The 23259-nt window shown below is 47.9% G+C and overlaps 2 protein-coding genes and 1 non-coding gene across 12 annotated transcripts in view; 1 reads left to right on the top strand and 2 right to left on the bottom strand.

The window, feature by feature from the left end:
* Positions 1-307: 307 nt before the first annotated feature.
* Positions 308-13851, bottom strand: RNH1 (ribonuclease/angiogenin inhibitor 1). 3 transcript variants are annotated; one of them, XM_057412812.1, is made up of 10 exons: positions 13660-13851; positions 10035-10140; positions 8560-8730; positions 6651-6821; positions 5810-5980; positions 4823-4993; positions 4168-4338; positions 3091-3261; positions 1508-1678; positions 308-1088 (listed from the first exon to the last, which is right to left on the bottom strand). In XM_057412812.1, exons 2-10 carry the CDS (start codon positions 10118-10120, stop codon positions 1001-1003), a joined length of 1371 nt encoding a protein of 456 aa, XP_057268795.1. In that variant the 5' UTR covers positions 10121-10140; positions 13660-13851; the 3' UTR covers positions 308-1000. The 3 variants fall into 3 exon arrangements, with proteins under 3 accessions (XP_057268795.1, XP_057268796.1, XP_057268794.1); XM_057412813.1 differs by lacking the exon at positions 13660-13851 and adding an exon at positions 11834-11856; XM_057412811.1 differs by lacking the exon at positions 13660-13851 and adding an exon at positions 11748-11812.
* Positions 13852-18432: 4581 nt separating this feature from the next.
* Positions 18433-18505, bottom strand: TRNAA-AGC (transfer RNA alanine (anticodon AGC)). Its single transcript has one exon. It is a non-coding gene; the product is annotated as a tRNA-Ala (tRNA).
* An 84-nt stretch (positions 18506-18589) lies between these two features.
* Positions 18590-23259, top strand: part of LOC130601072 (uncharacterized) — a 77876-nt gene continuing 73206 nt past the window's right edge. For 4 of the 8 annotated variants that reach the window (XM_057412904.1, XM_057412902.1, XM_057412901.1 and 1 more), the window contains exon 1: positions 18627-18693. The gene's annotated coding sequence lies outside the window, so the exon portion shown is untranslated. Of the gene's footprint in view, positions 18694-23259 lie in introns of all 8 variants that reach the window. The other 4 variants (XM_057412903.1, XM_057412897.1, XM_057412898.1 and 1 more) reach the window with 3 other exon arrangements.

Below are 23259 nucleotides of genomic sequence, written 5' to 3'. Positions count from 1 at the left end.
TTATGTTCTTAAAGCCAAGTTAATTCTTTTGTATTTCAGGTGTGCAACAGCTGCATTTTCCCTTGGAACAAGGTTTATTAAAACTCTGACTGGGTAAGAAAACCCAGTCAGTGTCCCCTGGCACCAGCCTTCTAGGCTTGCTGTCCCCTGAGGCCTTCACTAAGATCTTTTCCTGACATGCTTCCGCCAGGAGCTAATGTGTAAAACAAGTTATTAATAGTGGTATTGTAGTTCAGGAGGGATGGATTGATCTTAAAGGAGGAATATCTTTATTTTCTTCTTACAAGCCGAAAAATGACACATTTAATTATTTGCAAACAGACTTTATTATGGTTCCTGTAGAACCACTCCTGCCCTGGCACACAAACCAAACCATTTAATCATTTTCGGTACAAGCAGAAACTCGTATTTTGTTTGTAGGAAAACTGCTTTTCAAGGGATACCAATTTAAAAAAATCATGCAGTTGAACAGCTGCTCATTTCCTCCTTCTCTGTTGTCTTGGCCAATACTGGAATACATCAGAGTTCCAAGAACTCTCATAGGGAAAGGCAGGGGAGAGCTCCATTTTAGATTAGGAAACGGGTTTTGGAGAGCCTTCCCCAGCAACCTGGTAAAAGCACCAACCAGTAATAATACAATAGCTAGAGCTCCTCCTGCCTTTGGAGAGGAGCTCTTTTTAAAGCCTGACTAATGCATTAGAAGGGATTATAAGATTAATGAGCTCCTAAAGGGTAGAGACCCACTTCTAGAAGATGCCCCAGTAATTGTTTATTTCAAGGACAGTAATGCTGCAGTGAAAATGAACGTTTTCATAAGCCTTGGAGTTAGTACATCCAGAGATGCACAGAAGGTTTGTCAGCTCCCTGGACATCCACGCAGGGAATCCACAAGTATTTTGGTACAAGCAAATTCTCTATTAAATTAATTAGCTTTATGAATAAAAAAGTTCATGTTAAGACAAGGACGTTGCTTTGACGTTTCTCCTTAGGCAGTCACTACTCATGAAATGATCTTCACCTCAGGCTTGGACTCCTCCAGCGCTCTCAGTTCATCATCCACTTCAGCACTCCACAAAATGTCGTACAAACTAACCCAAACAGAAAGGTAAGCTGGTTTAGTGAGCATCCTCCATTAAGGAAAGAGAAAGATGCACAAATGGCCAGTATAGGAAGATCATGTAACAGAAAGGGCCCCATCTAGGTTTAAGAGACTGGCCCAACAGCCAGAAACACGCCTTACAGGACAGGACCATATTACTCCCTCCCCAGCATCACCTTCTCCTTGTTCTTGGGCCCTATGGACCAAAGCAGATCAAAGCACTGTGGTCATGTCACTTGGAAGGGACAAGACAGGTTTTGCAACATGCAGATGGCACATGACCCTCCACCCTCTCCCTAGGCCACCAGTTGCCCTCAAGAGCAATTCCCAGAGAGCTGATGCTTTCATCCCCTCCCTGAGGTCACCACCTGCTGGGGGAACACATGCAGGACCACAAACACCTCTCACATTAACTGCTGCACGTTGCAGCTGGGGTTCCTCAAGGCTTCGCAGATCTTCCTGATGCCTTCATCTTCCAGTGGGTTGTAGCTCAGGTCCAGCTCTGTAAGGCACTGCTTGGTAGCCATGACAGTGGCGAGGGCTGCACAGCAGGCTGATGTGGCATCACAGTTACCCAGCCTGCAGAGAGAAGAGGGGGAGCTGCAATGAGCAACAGCTGCAGACACCAGCCCACATCCAGGCAGCAAGCACAGATGCCTCTAGCATGGACCACAGATCCCTGTTAGACATCCTTGAGGCATCAGCAGGGGCTGGTCCATGGTTTTCCCACAGAGACAGCTGTCCTCATTGTGACTGCTGAACACCTAAAAGTCCTCCCTAAAGCTCAAAGGCATGTGGCTTCAGTTGGAGAAGGAACCTTAAGAAGATATTCCCAGCTTCTGTTTAGCCTGGAGATGAGAAGGCTGTGGGGAGATCTTATAACAGTCCTCCAGTACCTAAAGGGGACCTATAAGAAATCTGGAGAGGGACTTTCTACAAGGGCATGTAGTGACAGGACAAGAGGGAATGGTTTTAAACTGCCAGAGGGTAGATTTAGATGAGATATTAGAAGTTTTTCACTATGAGGGTGGTGAGACACTGGCACAGGTCGCCCAGAGAAGCTGTGGCTGCCCCATCCCTGGCAGTGTTCAAGGCCAGGTTGGACAGGGCTTTGAACAACCTGGTCTAGTGGAAGTTGTCCCTGCCCATGGCAGGGGTTGGAACTGGATGAACTTTAAGGTCCTTTCCAACTCAAACAATTCAGTAATTACATGATTCTGTGAACTCCAACATCATGCATAATCTCTTTGGTTTCAACTGATCATAAAGTGCCTCTGATGTTTATTACTTGAAACTTGCAACCATTTCTCTAAAAAGGGCAACTGAGGCCTCTCACCTGAGAAATGAGTAGCTTTAACTGGTCATCAAACACATCTTTTTGGGCAGAGATCAAGTGTTACTGATGTCTCTTGCTCAACTCACTCACTGTGAGTTCCAGGCATTGCAGCACAGCTCCAGCTTCTGTCAAATTATGTGGAGGGCATGAGCATGGTGCCCTGAGCACCATGCAGGCCACAGCCAAACCATTCCAGAGCTTGGTGCCCACCTGGGAAAGGAACAGGCAGACGGAGAAGGCAAGTCCCACCACAGGGCTGGACAGGATCCTTCTGCTCCTACTGATGAGGCTGGACCAGCACTTATGCTGGCACCCACAGAGACTATGGAAAGCAAGAGGCAACTGGTGAATTCAGGCAGGCTTTGCACTGTGTCTGGCAGGCATGAGAATTAACGTGCCAGACCTGGACCAGCAGCTCTTCCGACTCAGTGTCACATCTGAGAGAGTTCCTGTGGGTGAGTTCAGATAAGGGCACAGGAAGCTCTATGGTGAGCAGTTCACAGAACAAAGCAAGATCCACCCTTTGCTTTAGATCCTGAAGGTACAGGAAAAAAAATACTATGCTACCACCTATTGCTATCTTCCTCTCTCTACATGCTGTTCTTGGAAGGGTAACACAGCAAGAGAGAAGACGACTTCTGAGGGTGCACCTTACCATAGGGACTGGATGTTGCAGTTGGGGTGCAGCAGCCCTTCACAAATGAGTTCAACACCTGCATCTCTCAACTTGTTCTCACCGATGTGCAGTACTTTCAAGTGCTTGTTCACACTGAGAGTAGAGCTGACAGCCTTGCAGCAAGCAGTCGTGAGCCCACACTCCCTAACCCTGCAAGGCAAAAGTGACATGAGATCTACATAGGAGATCTAGAGAGTATCAGGCATCATTCACTTCACATTTGCTTCATAGGAGCCCAGACAGTGGGACCAGAGGAACCAGAGCCTTCCTACAATCACCACTCTCAATCCACCATCAGCTCAATCCTTTCTAAACAGCGCCTCACCCACTCTATATTTGGGATGTCTGTCTTGGAGCATGCATCGAGGGAAGGCACCTGCCCATAAAGCACAGGAATGACATGTGCTGCTCTCACAGTTGCTCTCAGCTCCACTGTGCACTCCTGAGGCACCATATCAACTCCCAGGCCACCAGGGCAGGAGAAGAACCCAGCTGGGCCAGGAGCTGAAACTGCAGTTTAAGAATGTTCAAGTGCTGCTTGTTCAAGTTCTAGGTGAAAGAACAATTTTCCTCTCCTGGCCACGAGAAACCACACCATCCCAGCATAAAAGGCAACTCTGTCAGCAGAGAGGATGCTGAGAACGCTTTATGTCTTTAAAACCTTCTTTTGGCTCATCAATGAAACAGCTTGAATGCAGTGGAGGACCTGAGATATCTGATCAAGCACTCAATTTGGTATTACATGAGGCCTTTCAAACTTCAAAAGTCTCTTAGTTGCCATTTGTTGCAGTGTAAAACATATAAGCCAGAAGCTCCACAAGTGATGCTTGGTCTCCTGTTGTTTACAACAGGATGAGTATGGGGCAGATCTTCCCCACAGATGAATTTAGAAATACAAATCCTTTCAGCTCTTTAAGTCTAAATCCTTTAGGTAACAACTGGCATAAGCTGTGTGTGGAGCCCATTGCAACTGAGGATCTATCTGCTGCCATTACTTCACCTGCATCTTTCTTGTCTCCAAAGGCAGAGGGTATGTGAAACTTGACAGCAGCTCACCATAGCTCCTGGAGTTTAGATCTGGGATCCTTGAGTGCCTGACACAGCATTTCCATCCCTGAGTCTCTCAGGTTGTTGTCTATCAGACTGATCTCTGTGAGGCTCTCTTTTGTACTGATGAGTCTGGAGAGATCGTTACAGCTAGCACTTGTGAGATCACAGTCCCATAACCTACAGGGAAGAACAAAGTATTATTTCTCCCCAAAAGACTGACTTAAGAATAGAAAACAGAGTCCTATTTTAGCATTCTGAATGTCTTGTTACATCATGTCATTTTCTTTTATCCTTTACAAAACCCATTCCTGCTTCATACCACACAGCTTTCTCCTTACATTCTATCCATTGCACCAAAAGCTCACAATAAAGAAACAGGGTCACGCAATTCTAGTAGAAAGATAGCTCGACAGGAAGCCAAGACAATGCCATTACCAATTTCAATTCACCCTCTCCCCAGTTTGTTCCAAGCAATTCCAGCGCAGCTCTTCTCTCACACGGTGTCATCCACCCAGTTTTGAGAACTAATTTGCAGTAGAGACATTCTTGTTTCACTAGGGAGTGTAATAGGGAAACGTTCTGAACAGGAGCAAACCAGCTGCACCAGGTAGATCACTCAGAGGCCGCAGCAGGGATTTCAGGAGCCTCTGCCTACCCTTACCATAGCTTCTGGATTCTGCAGTTAGGATGCATCAGTCCTTGGCACAGCAGAGCCAGACCGGAGTCCCCGATCTTGTTATCCCCCACAGAGAGATCTATCAGTGACGACTTGCTACTGAGAACAGTGCTGATCTCCCGACAGCTATTGCTGGTTATGCCACAGTTCTCCAGGCTGCAGGAAAAGAGCACAGTTGGAGTTGCTGCTCCAGACACGCAGTGTTAGATACAGCCCAACATCTCCAGTTCAGAATGAGGAGGGTCTATGGGCTGGTTCCTTGCTGGACACTGCTAGACCCTGCAAGACTCAGATACAGGTATCCTAGGTGGGGTCTGAGTGAGGCAACACACCGCTCCTGCGCTCCACAAGGCTGCAGGGAACTTTGACTCACCCCTTCACATCTGTTAATGCAAGGATCAGTTATACCAGACTGTCCCTTTGTATTCATTGTCCTTTTTAAGATGAACTTTTGGCTGTACCACACAGTGAGTACCTGGCTCCCAACCTCTGCTGAAACACAGCGACAAGATAAAATGAATCATGCTTCTCCCCTAAACCCCCTCAGGGGCTTTAACCCAGACATGAGGCCAATGTATTGAAGCAAAAAGGGGATCTAAATATATATACTCAGATGGCTCGTAATTCAGGGGTAAGAACTGGAGCCTCTGAGGATGATTGCTCCTCTGATCTTAGATACTGGCTAACAGTTACCCCCCAGTCACTGCAGGTTTAACCTGGGGTACATGCTCACACTGTGCCAATAGATGTAAGAGTAAGCTCAGAATCCTGTTCTATGAAAAAATAAGGACAAAAAAATCCCCAAAATGAAAGCCCCAGACATTTGCTTGCAGTTTCCAACTACAGAAATCTGAGTCAGCAAAAAAACTGCCCTGAATTTCAAGCATTCCCGACAATAATTTTTCCTGTCTTGGGGGTGGTATGACTAGCAGCAGGACTAGTTCCAGCTACAGGCAGCCAGCTTTTCCTTACTGTAGTAACTCTAGGTTGCAGCTTGCCTCCACCAGTCCTCGGCACAGCTGCTTTACTGCTGTATCTCCCAGCGTGTTGTTACTCAGGCTGAGCTCCTTCAGGGTGGGCTTGCTTTGCAGAGCAGCATTGAGAGCTTCCACAATATCAGCTGTGAGTTCACAATACTCCAGCCTGCGAGAAGAAAGAAGTCCAGAGGTAAAACAACTGTCTTCACCACATCCTGCTATCCACAAAGCATCAGCTGTGCAAAGTGTGTGCTAGCCAGGGCAGAAAAGATGTCAGTATGAGCTGAGACCAGGCAACACATGGAAACAGAGGTAACTACAAGAGTTTTTAACAGCACATCCCTGTTCATTTCAGGAAGCATTAATTCCTAAACTAGATCCCAGGGACTCTAGCAAGGCTAAGTACCTACCCCATTTTTACACAAGTCGACTGTTACACCAATGCACAGGCTGCCTGGAACACATGACTGAGTTTTGCACTGCAACACATCACACAGCATCACCACCAAGCCTTCCCAGGAATAACTGGGGACTGTGAATAGGCCTGGATCCTGCTCAGACATATAACAAGGACCACGTGCAGCAGAATCAGACCTTCCCTGGGTATCTGAGAGGTCTTGTATTAACAGCCACCACTGCCAGGAGTGCTAAACAAAGCCTATGGGAATAGACACCCACCTCTTACAAACCCACAAGACCTACCAGCATGAATAAACATTCCACAATTTCAGACAAAACAGGAAGAAATCCGTATCTGGCAACAAAAGTCCTGCTTGTCTCCAGGGAAAGACAAGCATGATCTGTCTGATGATCAAAAACACCCAGTGACTACTTACTGCAGCTTCTGCAACTTACAGCTGGGGTTCATCATCCCTTGACACAGCACCTTAACTCCAGCAGTCCCCAGTTTGTTATCACCTACATGCAGCTCTGTCAGGGACGGCTGGGCACTGAGGACGGAGCAGAGTGTCTCACAGCTGGCACTGGTCAGATTGCAGTTTTGCAGCCTGAAGGAGAGAGGCAACCAGGGTGAGGGAAATGCACTCCTGGAATTACAGAGGCTCTTCTCAGAGAGGTGCATGTGCTGAGGTTTGATCTTGGGAAGGACTCCATGGCACTGACAGTGCCTAATGCTCTAGAAGGTGGCACGTCCAGGTTAGTACTGCTGGTTTACAGATGTGCCAAAAGATCTGATCAGCTATTATTATGCCTGTAGCTCCCATGCTTCCTTCAATGTAATTACTCTTATAGCACCTCTAGCAGAAGAAGGCTTCACCCTACATTAAGTAGCACTGCAACTGCTTTATAGAAGTGTTTTAATCATCATGAGGCTTATCCTGGAGACAGGGCAATGGCATCTTACAATTTCTTGCCACCTTTGGAAATATGATCCAGAGTAGCTAAAAATGAAAATCTTGCCCAACCTGGCTTAAATCTGGGTATCATTAGAATTTTAATGGTATACTACAAGAAGCATCTATGAAGCTGATCCTTCAACAGTCAGGCTGGGAGAAGTAACATAGGAACCGCACTAGTATTGCTGTGAGCTATTTAGAGCTATTGGACAAGACTTCATGGCAATGCAGAGATTCTCTGCATGTATTATTAAATTTGATTTGTGTTTGGTTGCTCTTTTATTCCTTAAGACACCTTACCAGAACCCCCAAAATGGAACATTGTGTTTCTACGGAACTGAAACAGCCTAATCCAGGCTGTTACTTGAGCATTTGGAGAAGTCCAAAGCTAGGACAAACTCTCTAAAAAAATGACTTGTGTTAGTCCATACTCAATAGAGAGTATCATGGTTATTTCTTGAAGGCCTATCAGAAGGTTGCAGTTTGATTAGCTTCACAGTCAACTTCCCCTCTATTTGTCAGTGAGTCCTCATTGCCAGGGCACAGGGACTTTGAAGCAGGCATATCAGACCTAAAAGGCAAATTATTTTTACAGGGTGGTGCCATGAAGATCCTAGACCCACCTCAGGACCTAGGGGACTCCAGTACACTGCAAAAGAGTTATGGACAGAGAAGGCAGCATCTCTTTGTGGGTCACTGAGGAGCAGTGGCAGCAGCCACTGGCTCTGACTAAAGCTCCTGCACTGTGGTTGCTGGGGGAAGCCCACTATCGCTATAATGTGGTGCTGGTCCCTCTGCAAAACATGCTGTCTTGAACCAAGCTGTCCCTGCCAAAATGAGGAGACGAGGCTTGAGGCACAGCCAGTCTGGTAGAGAGCAGAGAGACTGACAGCTCTTGAAATGCCAAGGCTCATGAGAACATCCTTTTGCCTGGCTCCTAGAGAAAGGAGCAAGCAAACTGGACCAGATGCTAAACAGTGTTTATAACTGGCAGAAAAGCCTCTGAAAATGCATTTTTGAAAATGTCAGGTATGTACTAATGGCAAAGTGGGCTCCTCTGTGGTCATCCTTTTATTTAAACTGGCCTAAACAGATAACCCAGCTGCCTCTTCTAAAACAAAGCCTCCAGAAAGCCTTCCCTTGGCTGGGAAAACCCCACCTGTCCTTCTCTTGGTGCTGGAAGACAAAGGAAGACATACTGATAGTCTGGAGTCTTACAGTATATGTATCACTTACATAAAAACATCTGGGTATTTCCAGCCAGCTGACCTAGGCAACTGATGAGGTGCACTGGCATGGCTCCTACTACCATCACATACTAGTTTGCCTCATGACTTCGCCTGCAGCAGACTGCAAGCATGTTGGAGCAAAACAATCAGTGGGGCTTTACCATAACTTCTGAAGGCTACAGCTTGGCATCAACAACCCTTTACACAGGTATTCAATGCCTTCATCTCCCAGCTCATTGTTGTTCAGCTTCAGCTCTGTGAGGGACGGATTTGTACTGATGATGGAGGAGAGATCTTCACAATTATTGCTGGAGAGATTGCAGTCATCCAACCTGAAAGAGGAGAGAAGGAGCACTTTAGTCCTCAAGGTTGCTCTGTTCTCCCTGGATGGAGCACAGTCCGTGAAAGCAAAGTGAGGAATTTACACCCCTGCAGTCCCTGGATGCCTCCATAAGTACGTGCATGGCCAGTCGGGCGATGCATGGCCCAAATCTAGATATGCTGTCTCTGAAGGGCTGCAGTACAGCAGAGACTGGACAGCAGATCCCCAGGCCACAAAACTCCGTGCTGTGTAGAAGAGGACACATGATGCAAGTCATTTTGCTTGGCAGGACTTCAGCTGGAGGATGCACCTTCATTTAAGCACTGATAGCAACAAACTACTTGGTGTCTGAAGCCTCTAACCAGAGGCCATCTTACAGGTTGTCAGACTAGTTCTGCCCTGACACCAGCCAAGCTGGGTCTTCAGCCAGCCCCAGAGGCACCCATCAGCAGTTTTGTCTCAGGTAGGTGAGCCACACCAGCCTGCACTGTCTCTCTCCAGCATGACTCTCAGTACACAAACTGCATTGGCTTCTCCCACTGGACATCAGCATTTTCCTAGTTGTTGCTAAACTGATGGGGGGGAGTTGAATTCAAAGTAGAGCCAAGGAAGGTACTGGGAGCACAGGAAAGCCAGGTAGGTGTGCAGGGAGGCAGAAAAGAGTTGGGACAAAAGGAAGGTGTCAAGCCCTAGGTACAGCCAGAGCCAAGACTACCAAGAGTTGCCTGGTCACTTCTCCTTAGACAACACTATGAAAACTGAGGCTCTAACAGGATTCTCCTTCCCTCCCTCTGGGAAGAAGACTGGGCTTCCTATATGGCATCATGTTCAACACCAGTTAACAATTCCTGCCAATACTTTAGAAGTCCAAGTAAAGAATTAAAAGCTGTAGCTTGTGCATGACTATTAAGTTAACAGTTATTTGACAGCATCTGACCTGCAGCCCTGAGAGTGTGCAAAGTAATGAGCGCAGAGAGATGTCTCCCCTCTCTGGAGGGAAAGGGAGAAAGTGAAAGACAGAATTACAGGCCGTCATCAAAAGTTTAGATAACCACATTACCTGGCTGAGTTCTTCACATGTCTTAGAACAAGGGCAGCATTACATAATACCAAAGGATGCTTATCTGCAGTTGAAAAACTTTGCAAGTGGATGGTTCCCCCCCTTCCCATTTAAATTAACTTTCTGGATAAAAATAGGAAGAAAAATTACTGGGCAATTTCCAAGTCACACTTCAGCAGTTCTGCAGCTGAAGAAAACAGGAGAGAAACACAATAGTCCTTACTTAGAAGAGATAATATGCAACCAGTTACTACCTGATGGTTTTGCAGGATTTCATTGTGGACAGAAGTTCAGCCCATCTAGATGGGCTCATCTCCTCACACTGGATGTCAAGCTCCATTTTAACAGCTGAGATAAGACCTGAAAATAAATAAAAAAAAAAAATTAAATCAAAACTTATTTTGCATTGTCTGAGAAGCATCAATCCTCTTCAACCCCCAGCTCTCGGCCACTGCATAAGAGGACAGACTGCGTTTTTCCAACACCAGCCTGCTGCAAGCACTAGTAGGAGCCAGCAGCACTGGAGTGGTTTTGTCTGGGGCTCAGCAAGGCCCTCACCTGAGAGGCAAAATGTACACGGATCCCGGAGAAATATGGCAACAGCTTATTATCTAAAGGCTTCTGGCAAGAGAATAAGACACTCCCCTTCCCTCTCCAAGGGAGCTTAACCAGAATGCATATTTTAGAGGTACTGGTGCTGTTTGCTCACTATTACACTACTGAGCCACACAGCCACTATTACCAGTGTTGGCGTATCTGACTGGTTGTGGGACCTTGAGCTATACCTAAAATTAGGGTATTTCTGAGAGAACAAGGAAGATGAGCTGGAGAACTGCCTGGGCTTGGATTAAAAACCCTGGTGGCCGCACATCTTTATGTGAGAGGTGGAACCGAGGCAGACGGGAGAAGTGCTCCTCCACGATCTGACAGCCAAACTTTGAAAAGTCACTCTGGTTGGGTAAGTACAGAGAAACTGACAAGCAGCACTTTTTTGTTTACTCTGAAGTTAAACTGCATTTCTGAACTGAGGTAAACACCGCGCTTTGCAGAGCAGCTCCAGATAGCTGAGCTCTAGGCCGAGTTGACAAGGGATAGCATTAAAGGCAGTGCTCCAGTGGGTGACAAAACGCAGTCTTGGTGTCTTGGCTGTGCTAACATGACTCAGACTACGGGATATTTATATATTTAAAGAAAAAAAAAACGTCTCCTGAGCTATCACATCAGAATGTGAACAGCAAAAAAAAACAAACCCCACCAAGGCGTTACTGGCTGCATTTCATCACTCTCTTCCCCACCTCAGTCATCTCCTGCTACCATAAAATCAAGGCTATCCCAAACTAGGCTTTTCACAGACATAAGCTTGGTATCAGAGCACACACCATGTTTCATCCACAACAAATCCCACATCCATGTGGGGAGGTGAACTGCCACGAGAGCAGGGAGGCACTGAGGCCATATTCCTAAAACACAAGAAGGAAACCAGGACACCGAGGCCAGCGTTAGCAGAGCTCGTGTATTCTTGGCCTCTCCTCTTTCAAACCCTCAGCGGAACGCTGCTGGACATCACGGACACATCCTCGGTGGGTTCACAACACAACCCCACGTGTAAAGAGGGTTGTTGTGTTTAAAATCAGCGCTGATCCAAACCAGTGTGAAGAAGTGAGAGAACAGCGCACAATTACACTCTTTAGCAAACGCCTCCCAGGGGATACAGGAGCTTGCTCTCTGCATTACCCCTGGTTTACCACCCTCAGACAAAACAAGAGTTTGGGGTTTTTCCCCCTCGCGAAGCCCTGCACGTTCCCGTAAGCCGAAGAACGGGTGACCCACATCTCCGAGCGCAGGCTCGGTCCTACCCAGGCGGGCACATAAGCCATCGCGGCTGTTCCGGGCCTCTTGCTGCAGGCAGAGAGCTGCCCTCCCTGCTCACTGCTCTTCTTCCCCCCCCCTCCCCGTGTTTCTCGCACGGCAGCTACCACCGGAGCGGCCCCACATTGAAGCTTCAACCTCCCTTCCCGCAGGCCCCTACTCCCACCCCTCCCGCAGCTCCTACCGCAGCTCTTCCGGCCCCGCACCGCGCAGCCGCCGACGCCCGCCCCGGTCCCGCCCCACGGGGCGCGGACTGCATCGCGGAGCCGAGCTGATCGGGGAGGAGGGGAGTACAGCAGTACAGCAGGCGTCCCGTTCTGCCCTCTTCCTCCTCTCCCCTTTTCCACTTTCTCTCCTTTTCCTTCCTCCTTTCCTTTTTTTTTTCTGCCTTCTTTGCCATTTCTGCTCCTTTCCCTTCTCTTTCTCCCTTCTTACCTTTACCTTTCTTCCCTTTTCCTTGTCGTCTTCTCACTTCCCTCTCTCCTCTTTCCACCTATCTTTTCCCCTTTCCCCTCTTTTTTTTCTCCTTTTCCACCTTCCCTCCTCCCCTCTTCATCTTTTTCCTCTATATACTCTTGCCTCTTTTTCCCGTTTTCCTCACTTCCTTCTCCCTTTTTTTCTGTTTTCACCTTCTCCATTATATTTTTTGTGCTTTTCCCATTTCCTTCTTTTTCTTCTTTCTCCTTTTTCCGTTTTCTCCCTCCTCCCCTCCCTTTTTCTTTCCTCTTTTTCTTCCTTTCCTCCCCTTTATTCCTTCCTTCCCTCTTTCCTGTGCTTTCCTCTTTTCCATGTTTTGTCTCTCTTTCCTCCTTCCTTCTTTTGTTTTTTTTCCACCCCTTCTGCCCTCCTTTTTCCCCCTTTCTCTCCCCTTTGCCTATTTATCCCCTCTTTTTAAACTTCTTCCCCACTTCCCTCTCTTTCTCTTCTATTTCCTCCCTTTCTGTTTCTCCTCTTCCCTTTTTCCCATCCACCCCTGTCTTACCCCGCAGCAGGAGCACTGGGATATTCAGGAAAAAAAAAAACAGGAGAGGGGGAAATCCCTGTAAGTGAAGGGGTGCAAAAGGGATAGGAGGATCAAATGTTAAATGGGAAGGTGTCCCACCAGGGCTGGGAGGGCAGCCTTTGCTGGGATCCAGAGTGTAATGGGGATGCACGCAGGTCACCCAGGGGAGAGGCAACATGGGGGAAAGCCTTGGCCAGGGGAGACAGGACCTCCCTTGTACTTGTCCGGGGAGTTCAGAACCGGGAATAACAACAAAGTTGTCTCCCTGACTTCCAGCTTGCCAGATAGCAGCTTGGAGGGCCTGGGATGTTTCTCCCGTCCATCCCTCACCAGTCCTATCCGTGACTCATCTTCTTTCATATTCTGTCTCCCTCATTAGAGCAACACGCAGACGAGCACACGAGCCGCACCTCACAGGCAAAGGCCTCTCTCTCCTCTAAGCTGTCTGAAACAAAACCAGGAGCGCCATAGAGGACGGGCGCACCGGAGTTTTGCCGCTGCACTGACTTGCCCGCCTCTGTCCCCCCGCCGTGCCGCGGCACCCCGGACACCCCAGTGGCCACCAGCTAACCCGCACACCCGTCCCACATCCCAGCGCCTGGCTGGGGCTGGAAGGCGTTCGTCATCGGCCTGCTGGCTTCCTCCTCCGGCTGCCGGCTACTCCCTGTCTCCCTTTTGTTTCCCAGTACTTTTATCCCCAGTAATGGCTAGTTCAGACTTTCACAAGATAGAGCAGGTTTTGAAGAGAGAAAAAGGTTTTGAAGTGCCGAGAGCTCGTACTGAGTTGCCTCCCTTCCTTCCCCCCAGAATCTTAGTGTCTCCCCCAGTTTCTTCTCCCTGTGAACACTCCACCCTCTGGCTCACACAACAGTTCCATTAAGCACAACCAGCAGAGCCCCACAAAGCAGCCTCTGCTGTGCACGGTTTTGAAATCGTTATGTGCTTCTCGGTAAGCAGAAAGGAAAGTTTAGGGAGTTTAAGAGCCCGGTTTTGATGCCGATACGTACCTCGCTCTTCTCGGCGCTCTGCGGGGAGCGAGGAGGGCAGAGCTGACGCCTTCCTGCTGCCGTTACTATGCAACCTCTGCTGTTGTACACATGGTGCCTGCTAGAGGGAGAACAGTTTTGGGCTGTGATCTCTTTTTTCCTCCCAGGGCAGCTCTTCTGGGGCTCACGGAGCTGCGCTCCATACGCGGTTGTACCTGGCTTAGGGACAACGCAAATATTGCAGAAAACCTGGTGATGGTTAAAGGCAACTATAACTTTGTACCCCTGATCACATAGCCACTTGCCAGGGTTTAGCCCAGAGCAAGGGAGTAGTTGCCATGGAAGGATCTATCAAAAAATGAGGCCACCACAGTGTTGGATGTGGATGCTGCAGTTTGCATAGTTTCTCCATTCATCACACAAGCCGTGTCCTGCCTGGACAGGGAGTGATGCTGAGCAATTACTGCCTTCTGCCACCTCACCTGGGGGTTAACCCCCCTGCCCCCCGCAGGGGCTAGGGCATGGGCAGCGTCTGCTCCTGCACAAGCTGGATGCTCACGTGGCCTGGAAGGGTTCCCCAGGCACAGTCTTGGTCATGCCTCCCTAAAACTGCCTCTTGGCAGCAAGCAGGGGCTCAAGTCCTGCACCTTCTCTTCCCAAACTCCCTATGGCTCTTCTTCTCCCCAAGGATTACCATGCATCCGTCAAGATGCGTCACACACTAATTGCAGGTCACAGTAACCCACTTTCTCCACCTATCCTCAACAATGGAAAGATTAATTCATGTTTCCATATACTGCAAATGAGCTAGAGACAAAAGACCAGCTAAGATTTTTTCCTCTCACAACTGCTGACCGGCAGCTCCCCTGTACTCCATGGGGAGCACTGGAGGTTGTCACTCCTGTTGCTTTTATTACCCTTCCTTTGAAGGAGTTGGGAAAAGACTACCAGAAGAGCCCAAAGAGCTGAAACCCACCTTCTTTAGTGCCCAGAAGAGAGCTGAATGCCAGAGGGTGCACCTCTTCACTATTACCTCCCAGGAAACACAGGGTTGTCCACACAAAGGGGTGGCAACAACAGTGCTTGTGCCCCTTGGTCTGACCTGAAACCTGCTGAACCCCAACTATGAGCCTGCGGATGGCACAAGCCAGGATGCTCCCTGTCAGGCAGTTAGGTGGAGTGCTGCGGCTGGTGAAGGATGTCTCTGCCCTTCTTGCTGTGGTGGTGAAAAACTAGGTTTACAAGCCAGGCAGCCATGCCAAGATGTCATCAGCTTCTACCTCCCTGTTGTCTCTTTGGCTGCCCTCTCTGTGGGACAACAAAAAACATCTCAGGAAAAGTCTATTGCCCTTCACCAGCAAGCAGGACCAGGCTGTCCTACTCACAGAGACTCACGCAGGTCCAGAGGAAACTATGCAGAGTGGGGCTGAGAAAGGCAACAGCAAACACAGGTGAGAAATGATGTGCATGTCTTTCCACAGAAACAGTGAAAGACTCCTGGCATTGAAGGTATGTCCATTTGTGCATTTGCACAGACTCAGGTCTGACTCCCCGAGGAGTCTGACAGTGACATCTGCCCTGTGTTCCCTTCTTTTTTATCGCCATTACTCCATGTCCTTTTTGAGCTCACTCACATTTATCTCCCAGTTTTTTAGGGCATCCCCCTCCTTTGGCCTTTGTAGCAGGGAGGGAGTGCATGGTGTGGCCCACCTCTTGCCTGCAACTTGTGGGCATGGCTGGCATGGACCCAGCAAGGGGAGATCTTGTGTCCTGGGATCTGGGGAAGTTGAGGTGTGTTTCTGCATTTAAGACGGTTTCATTTTAAACCTAAGTTTATGCACATAGCCCTAGAGCAAACTTACAAGAGGATACTTAAATTAATCTCATCAGCATAAGTGGAAAGCTTTGCCTTTTCCCCCCTCTAGCAGTTTCCCATTGTGTCCTCTCTGCTCTTATGATGCCTCTGTGCATGTACTTTATTGCAGTTAAAGACAATAAGGCTCTGAGGGTAGTGATAGATCTTTTGCTAACTTGACCATGCAACTTGCTAACCTACCAGCAAGTTCATTACCTAAGTTCAGCCATGGGGATCAAAGCAGTAAGACTTCAGCATGTGCCCAAGTCCATTTGGTGTACTGACAGCCTTGCTTTAACTCCTACTTGATCCATTGCTGGAAGTAATTTGTTCCTTGAGCTTGTGTGTGACTTGAAGTAAGGCTTTGTAGGTGGAGGAAATGCAAAACTAGGGTCATTCCTGAAGAGCCAGTGAACTGATAAAAGCAGTGGGGAGCAAAAGCATCTGCGAGGCAAAGTGGAGAACCCAACACTATGGCTCAAGTGATGCCTTGGGAGCAAAATAAAAGAGAGGTCAGTAAAAAGATTCTGGCAGCATGTCTCAGAGCTGCGAGGTGGCCGAGCATGCTTTGAGCCCCTTGGCAAATACAGGCAAATGCTCATCCTGACTTGCATGTGTGCATGCACACATACGGATGCTCCATACTGTGCTAGTTCATTATAGATTCCCAAAAGAAAAGGAGGAATTTTTAGCTGTTTTGATGTGGTCATCTTGTTCTTGTAAAAGAAAAGCTGGTCTCTTTGTTTCATGCTGGTTTTAATTTTAAAGGGAGTGGGAATCATTATAATGAAATAATACTGTGAGTACATGCGTAGTATTTTATCCCTGGGTATACAGCCTTTCACCATGGGTCTAGTGAAAAACGGGCCCCAAGAAAATGGGGCTTTCCAGGCGTGTTCATTAATCACTGTACTGCATAGACCTGCAAAAAAAAGTAAAGGGGTGGGGGTGTGTGGTGGGATTTTTTGCCTAACCCTGCTTTCCTTCTGCATCTTCTGCCTCAACCCGTGGCAGTTGTTGCCAGCCAGTCTGCAGAGGGCGATGCAGCATCAGTCTGACCAGATTTAGGATACTTCTTTAGCTTTCCATCATCCAGAGGTTGCCCATGGTCACCAACATATTGCAGAGGCCGAGGGTCGAGATGAGGCCAAAGCTAGAGGGAAAAATGAAAGGACCAGACCATAGACACAAATTTATTTCACAATACAGTCTTTTCATGCTGCCTGCGTAGCAGCTGTTGAAATAGGAGACTGTGATCTGTGATGGATTTCACTTTCCTGTTAAATCCTGCTGCACAGGAAGACTCGAATTGTTTGTTGAAGCTTTGAAGACCATTGTAGTGACAGCTTGTTATTTTATGAGTTTGTCTGGGACTCAGAAGCCTGAGAGCAAATCTGCTTTAAAAGGCAAGAATAGAATCTTCAGGCTAAAAATCCCCCAACAACCATACACTCATCTGTTTTTCAGACTTCAGTATGCATGGTACCATTGGCATTTTTCGGAAAGGACTGCAACATGTCCACTAGTGGTAGAGACATGGCTCTCCAGTCTCCCTGAGGCTACCCATGGGAATTCATGGGTATTTGTGCCAAATAATCTCTTTGAAAAGCTGTTGCATCCTCCCTTCAATCCAGTTCTTCTTTGGGCTATTGGCGATTAATTTATCTAAACATTTATGCCGCCTATAAAAAAGGGCAGTGGGGGTAGAAGGACTTTAAAAGACCTGCAGGATGAACGGTAAAATAGGCAGGACTTCAGCCTCAGGTAGATATGGCTATAGATGTGCAAAAAGACCATGGCCAAATAGTGCTGCTCTGCAAAAATCTTTGCACGAGATTTATTCAGACAAAAAAATGATTCCCTGGGTTTATTCTTTTCAAAGGGTGATGCAGTAATACTGAGGCTTCTTACCGTTTCTGAAGGTGTGGTTTAATGGAAAGTAGTTGCAGAAGAATTTGGTCGGTCTGGAAAACACCCACTGGATGTTTTCCACTGCCCCAGGTCCACTCTAGGAAGTCTTCTGGGATTTAAGAGCATGGGCTCTGAGCCTGATCTCTTCTCTTGTCAGCCACCCTAGGGCTCATGTGTATGCTCTGCAGAGAGGTGAGCCTGCCCCAGGCCCACTGCAAACATCTGGTGATGGGAATGATTTGCAGTTTACCCAGGTGTAGGATTGGATCTATGAGCATCTTGAAAGCTGAATTCCACTCTTTGCTGCTGACATATCTCAGAAAGATCTTTTTGTCATGTATGTAACCAGAGAAAGTGCGCAGAATTGTTTTCCACCTTTGGTTTCCAGTTCAGCTTGTGGCTGGGATGGAAATGCCAACTGAGTGTATTCCTATGGGGTTGTTTGTTTTTTTTTCCCATGATATGTCTTCAGTTTTTAAACCACTCTCTTTTTTCTTTATTTTTTTTTCTTTCTCGCTCATAATAGAATAATAGCAACATGTAAGAATTTGAATATTTGGCTCAACTTTACACGTCGGTAAATTCAATGGGCAAAATCTTGCCAGTTTTTTTACTAACTGACATGTATATCAATGCCTTCTTGAGGTATTTTGATTCCTTCTGAAATTAACTAATGAGTTTTGAGTCTATCAAAAGCTTCCAAGAGAGGGGATTCCTGGGGCTCTCCTGCTCCTCTACGAGTTAAGCAGGTGAGGGCTGGGGCCGAAGCTGCCATAAGAAGCGCTGGAGGGAGTGGATGCTGCACCCTGTTGCTGCTCTTGTCCAATACTAATGAGAAAGCAAAAGGGCCTCCTGTAATGCTGCACTTTCAGCAGACAGCACTCTCCTTGCCTTAACCACGGGTTAAGCAAACGTATCCTTCGGAATTTTAAGGAAACAAATAACTTAAGAAATCTTTTAGACAAAGGCAAAATGCGTCAACAGTAAAGGTAGAAGTTTTTACAAAACGTATTAAGAAAAAAAAAATCTGGAGAATGCGGGCATCGATCCCGCTACCTCTCGCATGCTAAGCGAGCGCTCTACCATTTGAGCTAATTCCCCTCCACGATCTCGTTGTTTGCAGGGGCACTTCTATTCTCTTCTCGCGAGACGCCGTGCGACGCTGGCCGTTCTACGTCCCGCTCTGTGTTCGCTAGTGCGGCTGCGCAGGAGCGGGCTGGGCGCTGGGCGCGTACGGGAGGATGCGCGGCGGGGCTGGGAGCTCGCGTCCTCCCGCGAGGCTCCTCACGGTAAGGACCGGAGGGGATACGGCAGGACGGGACGGGAGAAGGTTTGAGAGGCACGAGTATCCAGCGGGGTCCGCTCCGGGGGAAGCAACGGGCGGGGAGGGCTGGTAGTGTTGCCAAGGGCTTGTGTGTGGGGCCATTGGGGGTTGTGGTGTGCAGAGAGCTGCGTGTCCAGCGGCATGGGGGTTTGCGAAGGTGTGTGTGGTCGGGAGCATCTCGGGGTCTGTGGAGAGCTGTGTATCTGTGGCACCCCGAACGGGAAAGCGTGAGGTGCCGGGGGGTGTCCTGGGGCTGCACGAATGGGCGGCTCGGGAAGGTTGTGAAGGGCTCGGCTTGGTGTTCAGGGGAAGGCATTTTGTGGGGTGAAGGACCGCAAAGGGTTGTGTGCTTGGAATCGGGCTGCAAAGGGCTGCCACGGTGGGGCTGCTTTGAGAGTCAGAGCATGGGGCTATGCGCCCCGCAGAGACTCTGCCAGGAGCTGAGGCAGTCCTTTGAGTCGTGGTGGGGCCGCATGGAGGTCAAAACAAAATGCTGTTTGTTTCCTCCCCATTCCCACTGGATGGAGCAGCGCAGGAGCTGACCCTGCTCACCTCCGTTGCTGTTTTGGGAGGCTTTGCCTTCCCAGCAGCCTTGCGCACGGGGTGGTGACCTGTCCTCCCCAGCCCAGCTGCTCTGTGGGGTCGTGTGGGGTGGCACAGGTATGGACTGGGTGCCTCCAAAGTACCCTACTGCGTGGGACATAGCTAGCAGCGCTGGTGGGACAGTCGGGTTTGGTCCCAGCTTTTGATAGGGTCTGGAGATGTGGCAGCTCAAGTGCTTGATCTGTCAAACCCGGTGCTTGCAGTTGGTTTCCCCACCCTTGCCTTGCAATACTTCCTTTAAAAACAACACCCCAAAAAGTGAAATCTGGCATCATGGTGATTCATGAGGTCTTCTCCCTCAGGAAATGGTACCATTTGCTCTTGTGCTCCAACTGAATTAGAGTTAGGGTCAGTTGAATGAGGAAGGAGATGCTGTGTCGGAGCAGGGACCTCTGGTGCCTGCCAAAATGGTGGGTAAGAGCATGTGTGCTGGAGCCTTCTGGGGAGCTGCATTGGTCCAGCCAGGATTTGGTGCCCTGGTTTTGTTGGGAAAAGGGAATATACTCGATAAGGGCCTGTGTAGCATAGCGACTGTTGGGACCTTTCTCTGCCAGTGCTGTGCTGAGGAAGAGGAAGCTATTCACGGCTTGATGCTTTAATTTAAAGCTGTGTTTGGCAGGGTTTAGTTAACAACCTGTCATTCTAGTAAATTGCTTGCCTTGTGCTCAGTCAGTTTGCTTCCCCACTGTGTTCTTGAATAAGAAAAGGCAAAACTGAACTGTTGTGAAGGCCAATGCAAAATACTTTCTATACGGAAGGGATTGCAAAATAGCTTCTGTTGTATAACCTCGGTGATGGCTGCTTAACACCTTGCTGTTTGCAGAGCAGCAAGGTCCTGGGCTGAGCTGGCAGGGCCCTACATGACTGTCTTGAAGTTATTACAATTCACTGGGCAGTGGGGAAGTTGGAGAGGGTGACATGACCTGCTGTGGCTTTTGCTCCATTGAGCTCCTGGGTGCTTTACACTTTTTGCTTTCCTGCAGTGCTGGTGTACTGCTACCTCAGCTTCGCTCAACACATTGTTCTGTTGGATTCAAAACCATTCTCTGCTCAATTTCACACACTTCCTAAGGGATTTGCATTAGTTCTTACTCTGATACATAAGCTACTTTTTTTTTCCCTGGATACATATGTGGAGCTAGCATCCTCCAGACTGTGAATTTTTGATTAAATATTCCTATATACCCACAGCTTTACAGTTGAAAAATAGATTAAAAAAATTATTTATTTCTTTTACTTGACAGGTTCTGGTCTGTGAATGGGCTCTGCCTCTTGCAGAGTTTCCTTAACAGCTTCTCTGAATTATATTTTATAGAACTATTTGGAATTTTAAATTTACTCCTCTTTTGTCCTTTTTGACATATTAATATGTTGCATCTTACTTTCAAGGGCCTGTGAAGCATGATCTCGGCTTTTTGGAAACTGACCTGCCTTTCATTTGCTGTTTTCAGGGTTGTAAGCTTCCTTCTTGGTTTTTGGGTGCTCTTCCCAGCAGAGGGAAGACTGGCCAACAAACATGTTCCAAAAGACACATTTATCTTGTAGAAAAACCCCAAACAGGCAGCCACACCCATCCACTAGTATGATTTCTTATCTTGGAGCTTGACTCATAATTCCGATGGCTCCTTACCTTCATCGTTGTTTTGGAAAGAAAGTAGTTTTCTTGGCTAAGCTGTTCCCCAGGTGCCAGCCTGAAGAGCGTCGAACCTGTGTGATTTCTTTTTCTGATGTTCTCCCTTCTCTCTTGCATCACCCTGAGCTGCAGGACCCTGTAACCTTGCCCATAGGCTTTTATCTATTTATTTGTTTGTTTCTAACCTGCAGAAAACAGGGAGATGCTTGAGAGTATATCCTGCTGGTGAATCTCACCTTCGATGCAGGCAATAGCGTTTCACCAGCTTGGTTTTGCAGCACATCAAGTCGACTGTGTGGAGCTGGAAAAAATGTTTCAGGCTGCATTTTGCATAGATGCTCGTCTCAGATTGAGGTTTCACCGTCTGGGTGTTACATATGTTTTTCCTGTCACGGGGCACTCTGCCTCCCTGAATCGTTACGCTGCTGAGAGCAACTAGCAGAGCAAATGAAGGGCCAGGGAGAAAAGAGAGGGCTGCCCTTCAGCCTTGCTTCATCAGCCCCAGCCAGTCTCCCTCATTTGCTCCTTGTGTGGTTTAATAACAGGGTTGTACAGGATCTTTTCTCACAGCAAATCCTCTTTTTTTTTCCCACTATTTTTTCTTTTATTTTAGAATTAAAATCACAGTGAAGAGCATGTGTTAAGATTGACTTTGAAATTCAAAGCCTGTTAGTCGTTCACAGTCATGCTAGAGTAGTTCCTGCACTTTCCTCTCCTACATTTTAAATACAGGAGAGAGTAGTTCAGCTCCCACAGCTCAAGCTGTTGTAAGGGTATGTCTATACTCTGCAAATAAGCTTTCCCCTTGCTGTCTTTTACTTGCTTTGGCAGTACTGTGCACCTGGGTCTCCATACCTGGGGCGAACACTGTTCAAGTGGTGGTGAATCTCTTGTTTTCTCCTTGCATTCGCTCCTTGTCAGGGACGGAGAAGTCTGTTGAAGATGACTGAAAAAAAAACCCTACCTAAACAAACCCACAGCTGCTCTGTGCAAAAAACAGCCCCCAGAGAAGTTGTAGTGCTGCATCCCCTTTAGCTTTTGGCGGCCTGCAGCACTGCTCCCAGTTGCCCATTTTGTTGGGTAGTGCAGGGATGGTTTAATGGACTTTTTCATGCCATGGTGCAGATTGCTCAGCGTGGCAGTGCAGTAGCTGCCATGTGATGGAAGGCAGTTTTCTAGTGTGTGAAGATAATCTCCGATACCCAGTCTTGATTCATTTGCTACAATACGCCTCCCCATTTTACGTATCAGTGGGTATTTCTGAAACAACTATTCAGACTCGAGTACTTGCTCTGTGAATTTTGAAGTGAATGGGTGCTGTCTTTAGCTGTGGGTTTGCTTTGACACTCTCAGCATCAGGTATTTGCAGAGTGACCAGTGCAGATTGGCCTAAGTGTCTGCTTGAGCACCAGCCGTGCTTCTTGGCTTGGCATCCCGCTGGGTTGCTCCTGCACGTGCCATCCCCTTCTGTGATGCAGGAGAGCTAAATTGGGGTTGGAAGAGAGCTGGCAAGAGGCCTGGGTGTTCCTAGAAAGATATTGATTGCCCTGGACAGTTCGGGTTTGTTTCTTTTGTTTCCCTGGCTCTCGTCATGGGGTCAGGCTCGTTAGGGCGGCAGCTCGTTGGAGGATGGAGAAACAGTGCCGGCTTTGCGGGTTGAGGCTGGAGTGGTGCCATCCCAGCCTGCCTCTCTCAAGTGTTAATTCTGAAGCAGCCTGCCTGGTAATTCCATTAATGGGAGCCTAGTGCCGGAGAGATAAATGTAATTCCAGAGTAAAGCCAGCACTCTGGCTCAAATGGAGAGGATTTGCTAGTTCTCCCAGGTGCGCTGCTGTGAGTAATATACTCCTGTATTACCCACAGATGATGTTTAAAGTCTGGATGTCAGCATAAAGACCAGGCAGTGCTAAAAAAAAATGGTGCTAAATCTGCACATGAAGAAATCCTTAGCTCAGGAGCCTACCCATCTCCCTGCAAAGGATTTTACCAGCAATAAGAGTTTCCTGCTTAACTCCTGACATGCAGGATGATACACAGCTAAGCAGCCAGCCGATTCAGGAGACAGGTTGCACGGCATACAGCCAGAACAAGCTCTCTGTGTATAGTGAATGCAAAGCAAAAATGATTCCCTGTGTCTATCGCATCAGAAAGCTTGCAAACATATTAAATGTTGCAATTGCAACACAATTGCAAGTAGCACAAGCTTCATGGATGGTGTGGTCCACACTTGAATTCGGAGGTTACTGTCCTGGACAGCTGTTTCAGCCCATTCAATTTATTATTATTTTTTTCTGC

The sequence above is a fragment of the Pezoporus wallicus genome, unplaced genomic scaffold, assembly GCF_028554395.1.
Source record: "Pezoporus wallicus isolate ANWC-B61680 ecotype Strahan unplaced genomic scaffold, APGP_CSIRO_Pwel_v1 scaffold_6885, whole genome shotgun sequence".
NCBI lineage: Eukaryota > Metazoa > Chordata > Aves > Psittaciformes > Psittacidae > Pezoporus > Pezoporus wallicus.
Note: the sequence above shows the minus strand (reverse complement) of the source record. Positions and strands in the feature narration are given on the sequence as shown.

Excerpts from the sequence above, each read along its gene's own strand:
- RNH1 (XM_057412811.1), bottom strand. The coding sequence starts at position 11,775 with ATGTGGGGCCGCTCCGGTGGTAGCTGCC. Across the intron at positions 4,994-5,809 it reads TGCAACCTAGAGTTACTACA|CCTGGAGAACTGTGGCATAA; the intron begins GTAAGGAAAAGC and ends CTTTTCCTGCAG. Across the intron at positions 1,089-1,507 it reads TGCAACGTGCAGCAGTTAAT|TTTGTACGACATTTTGTGGA; the intron begins GTGAGAGGTGTT and ends TGTTTGGGTTAG.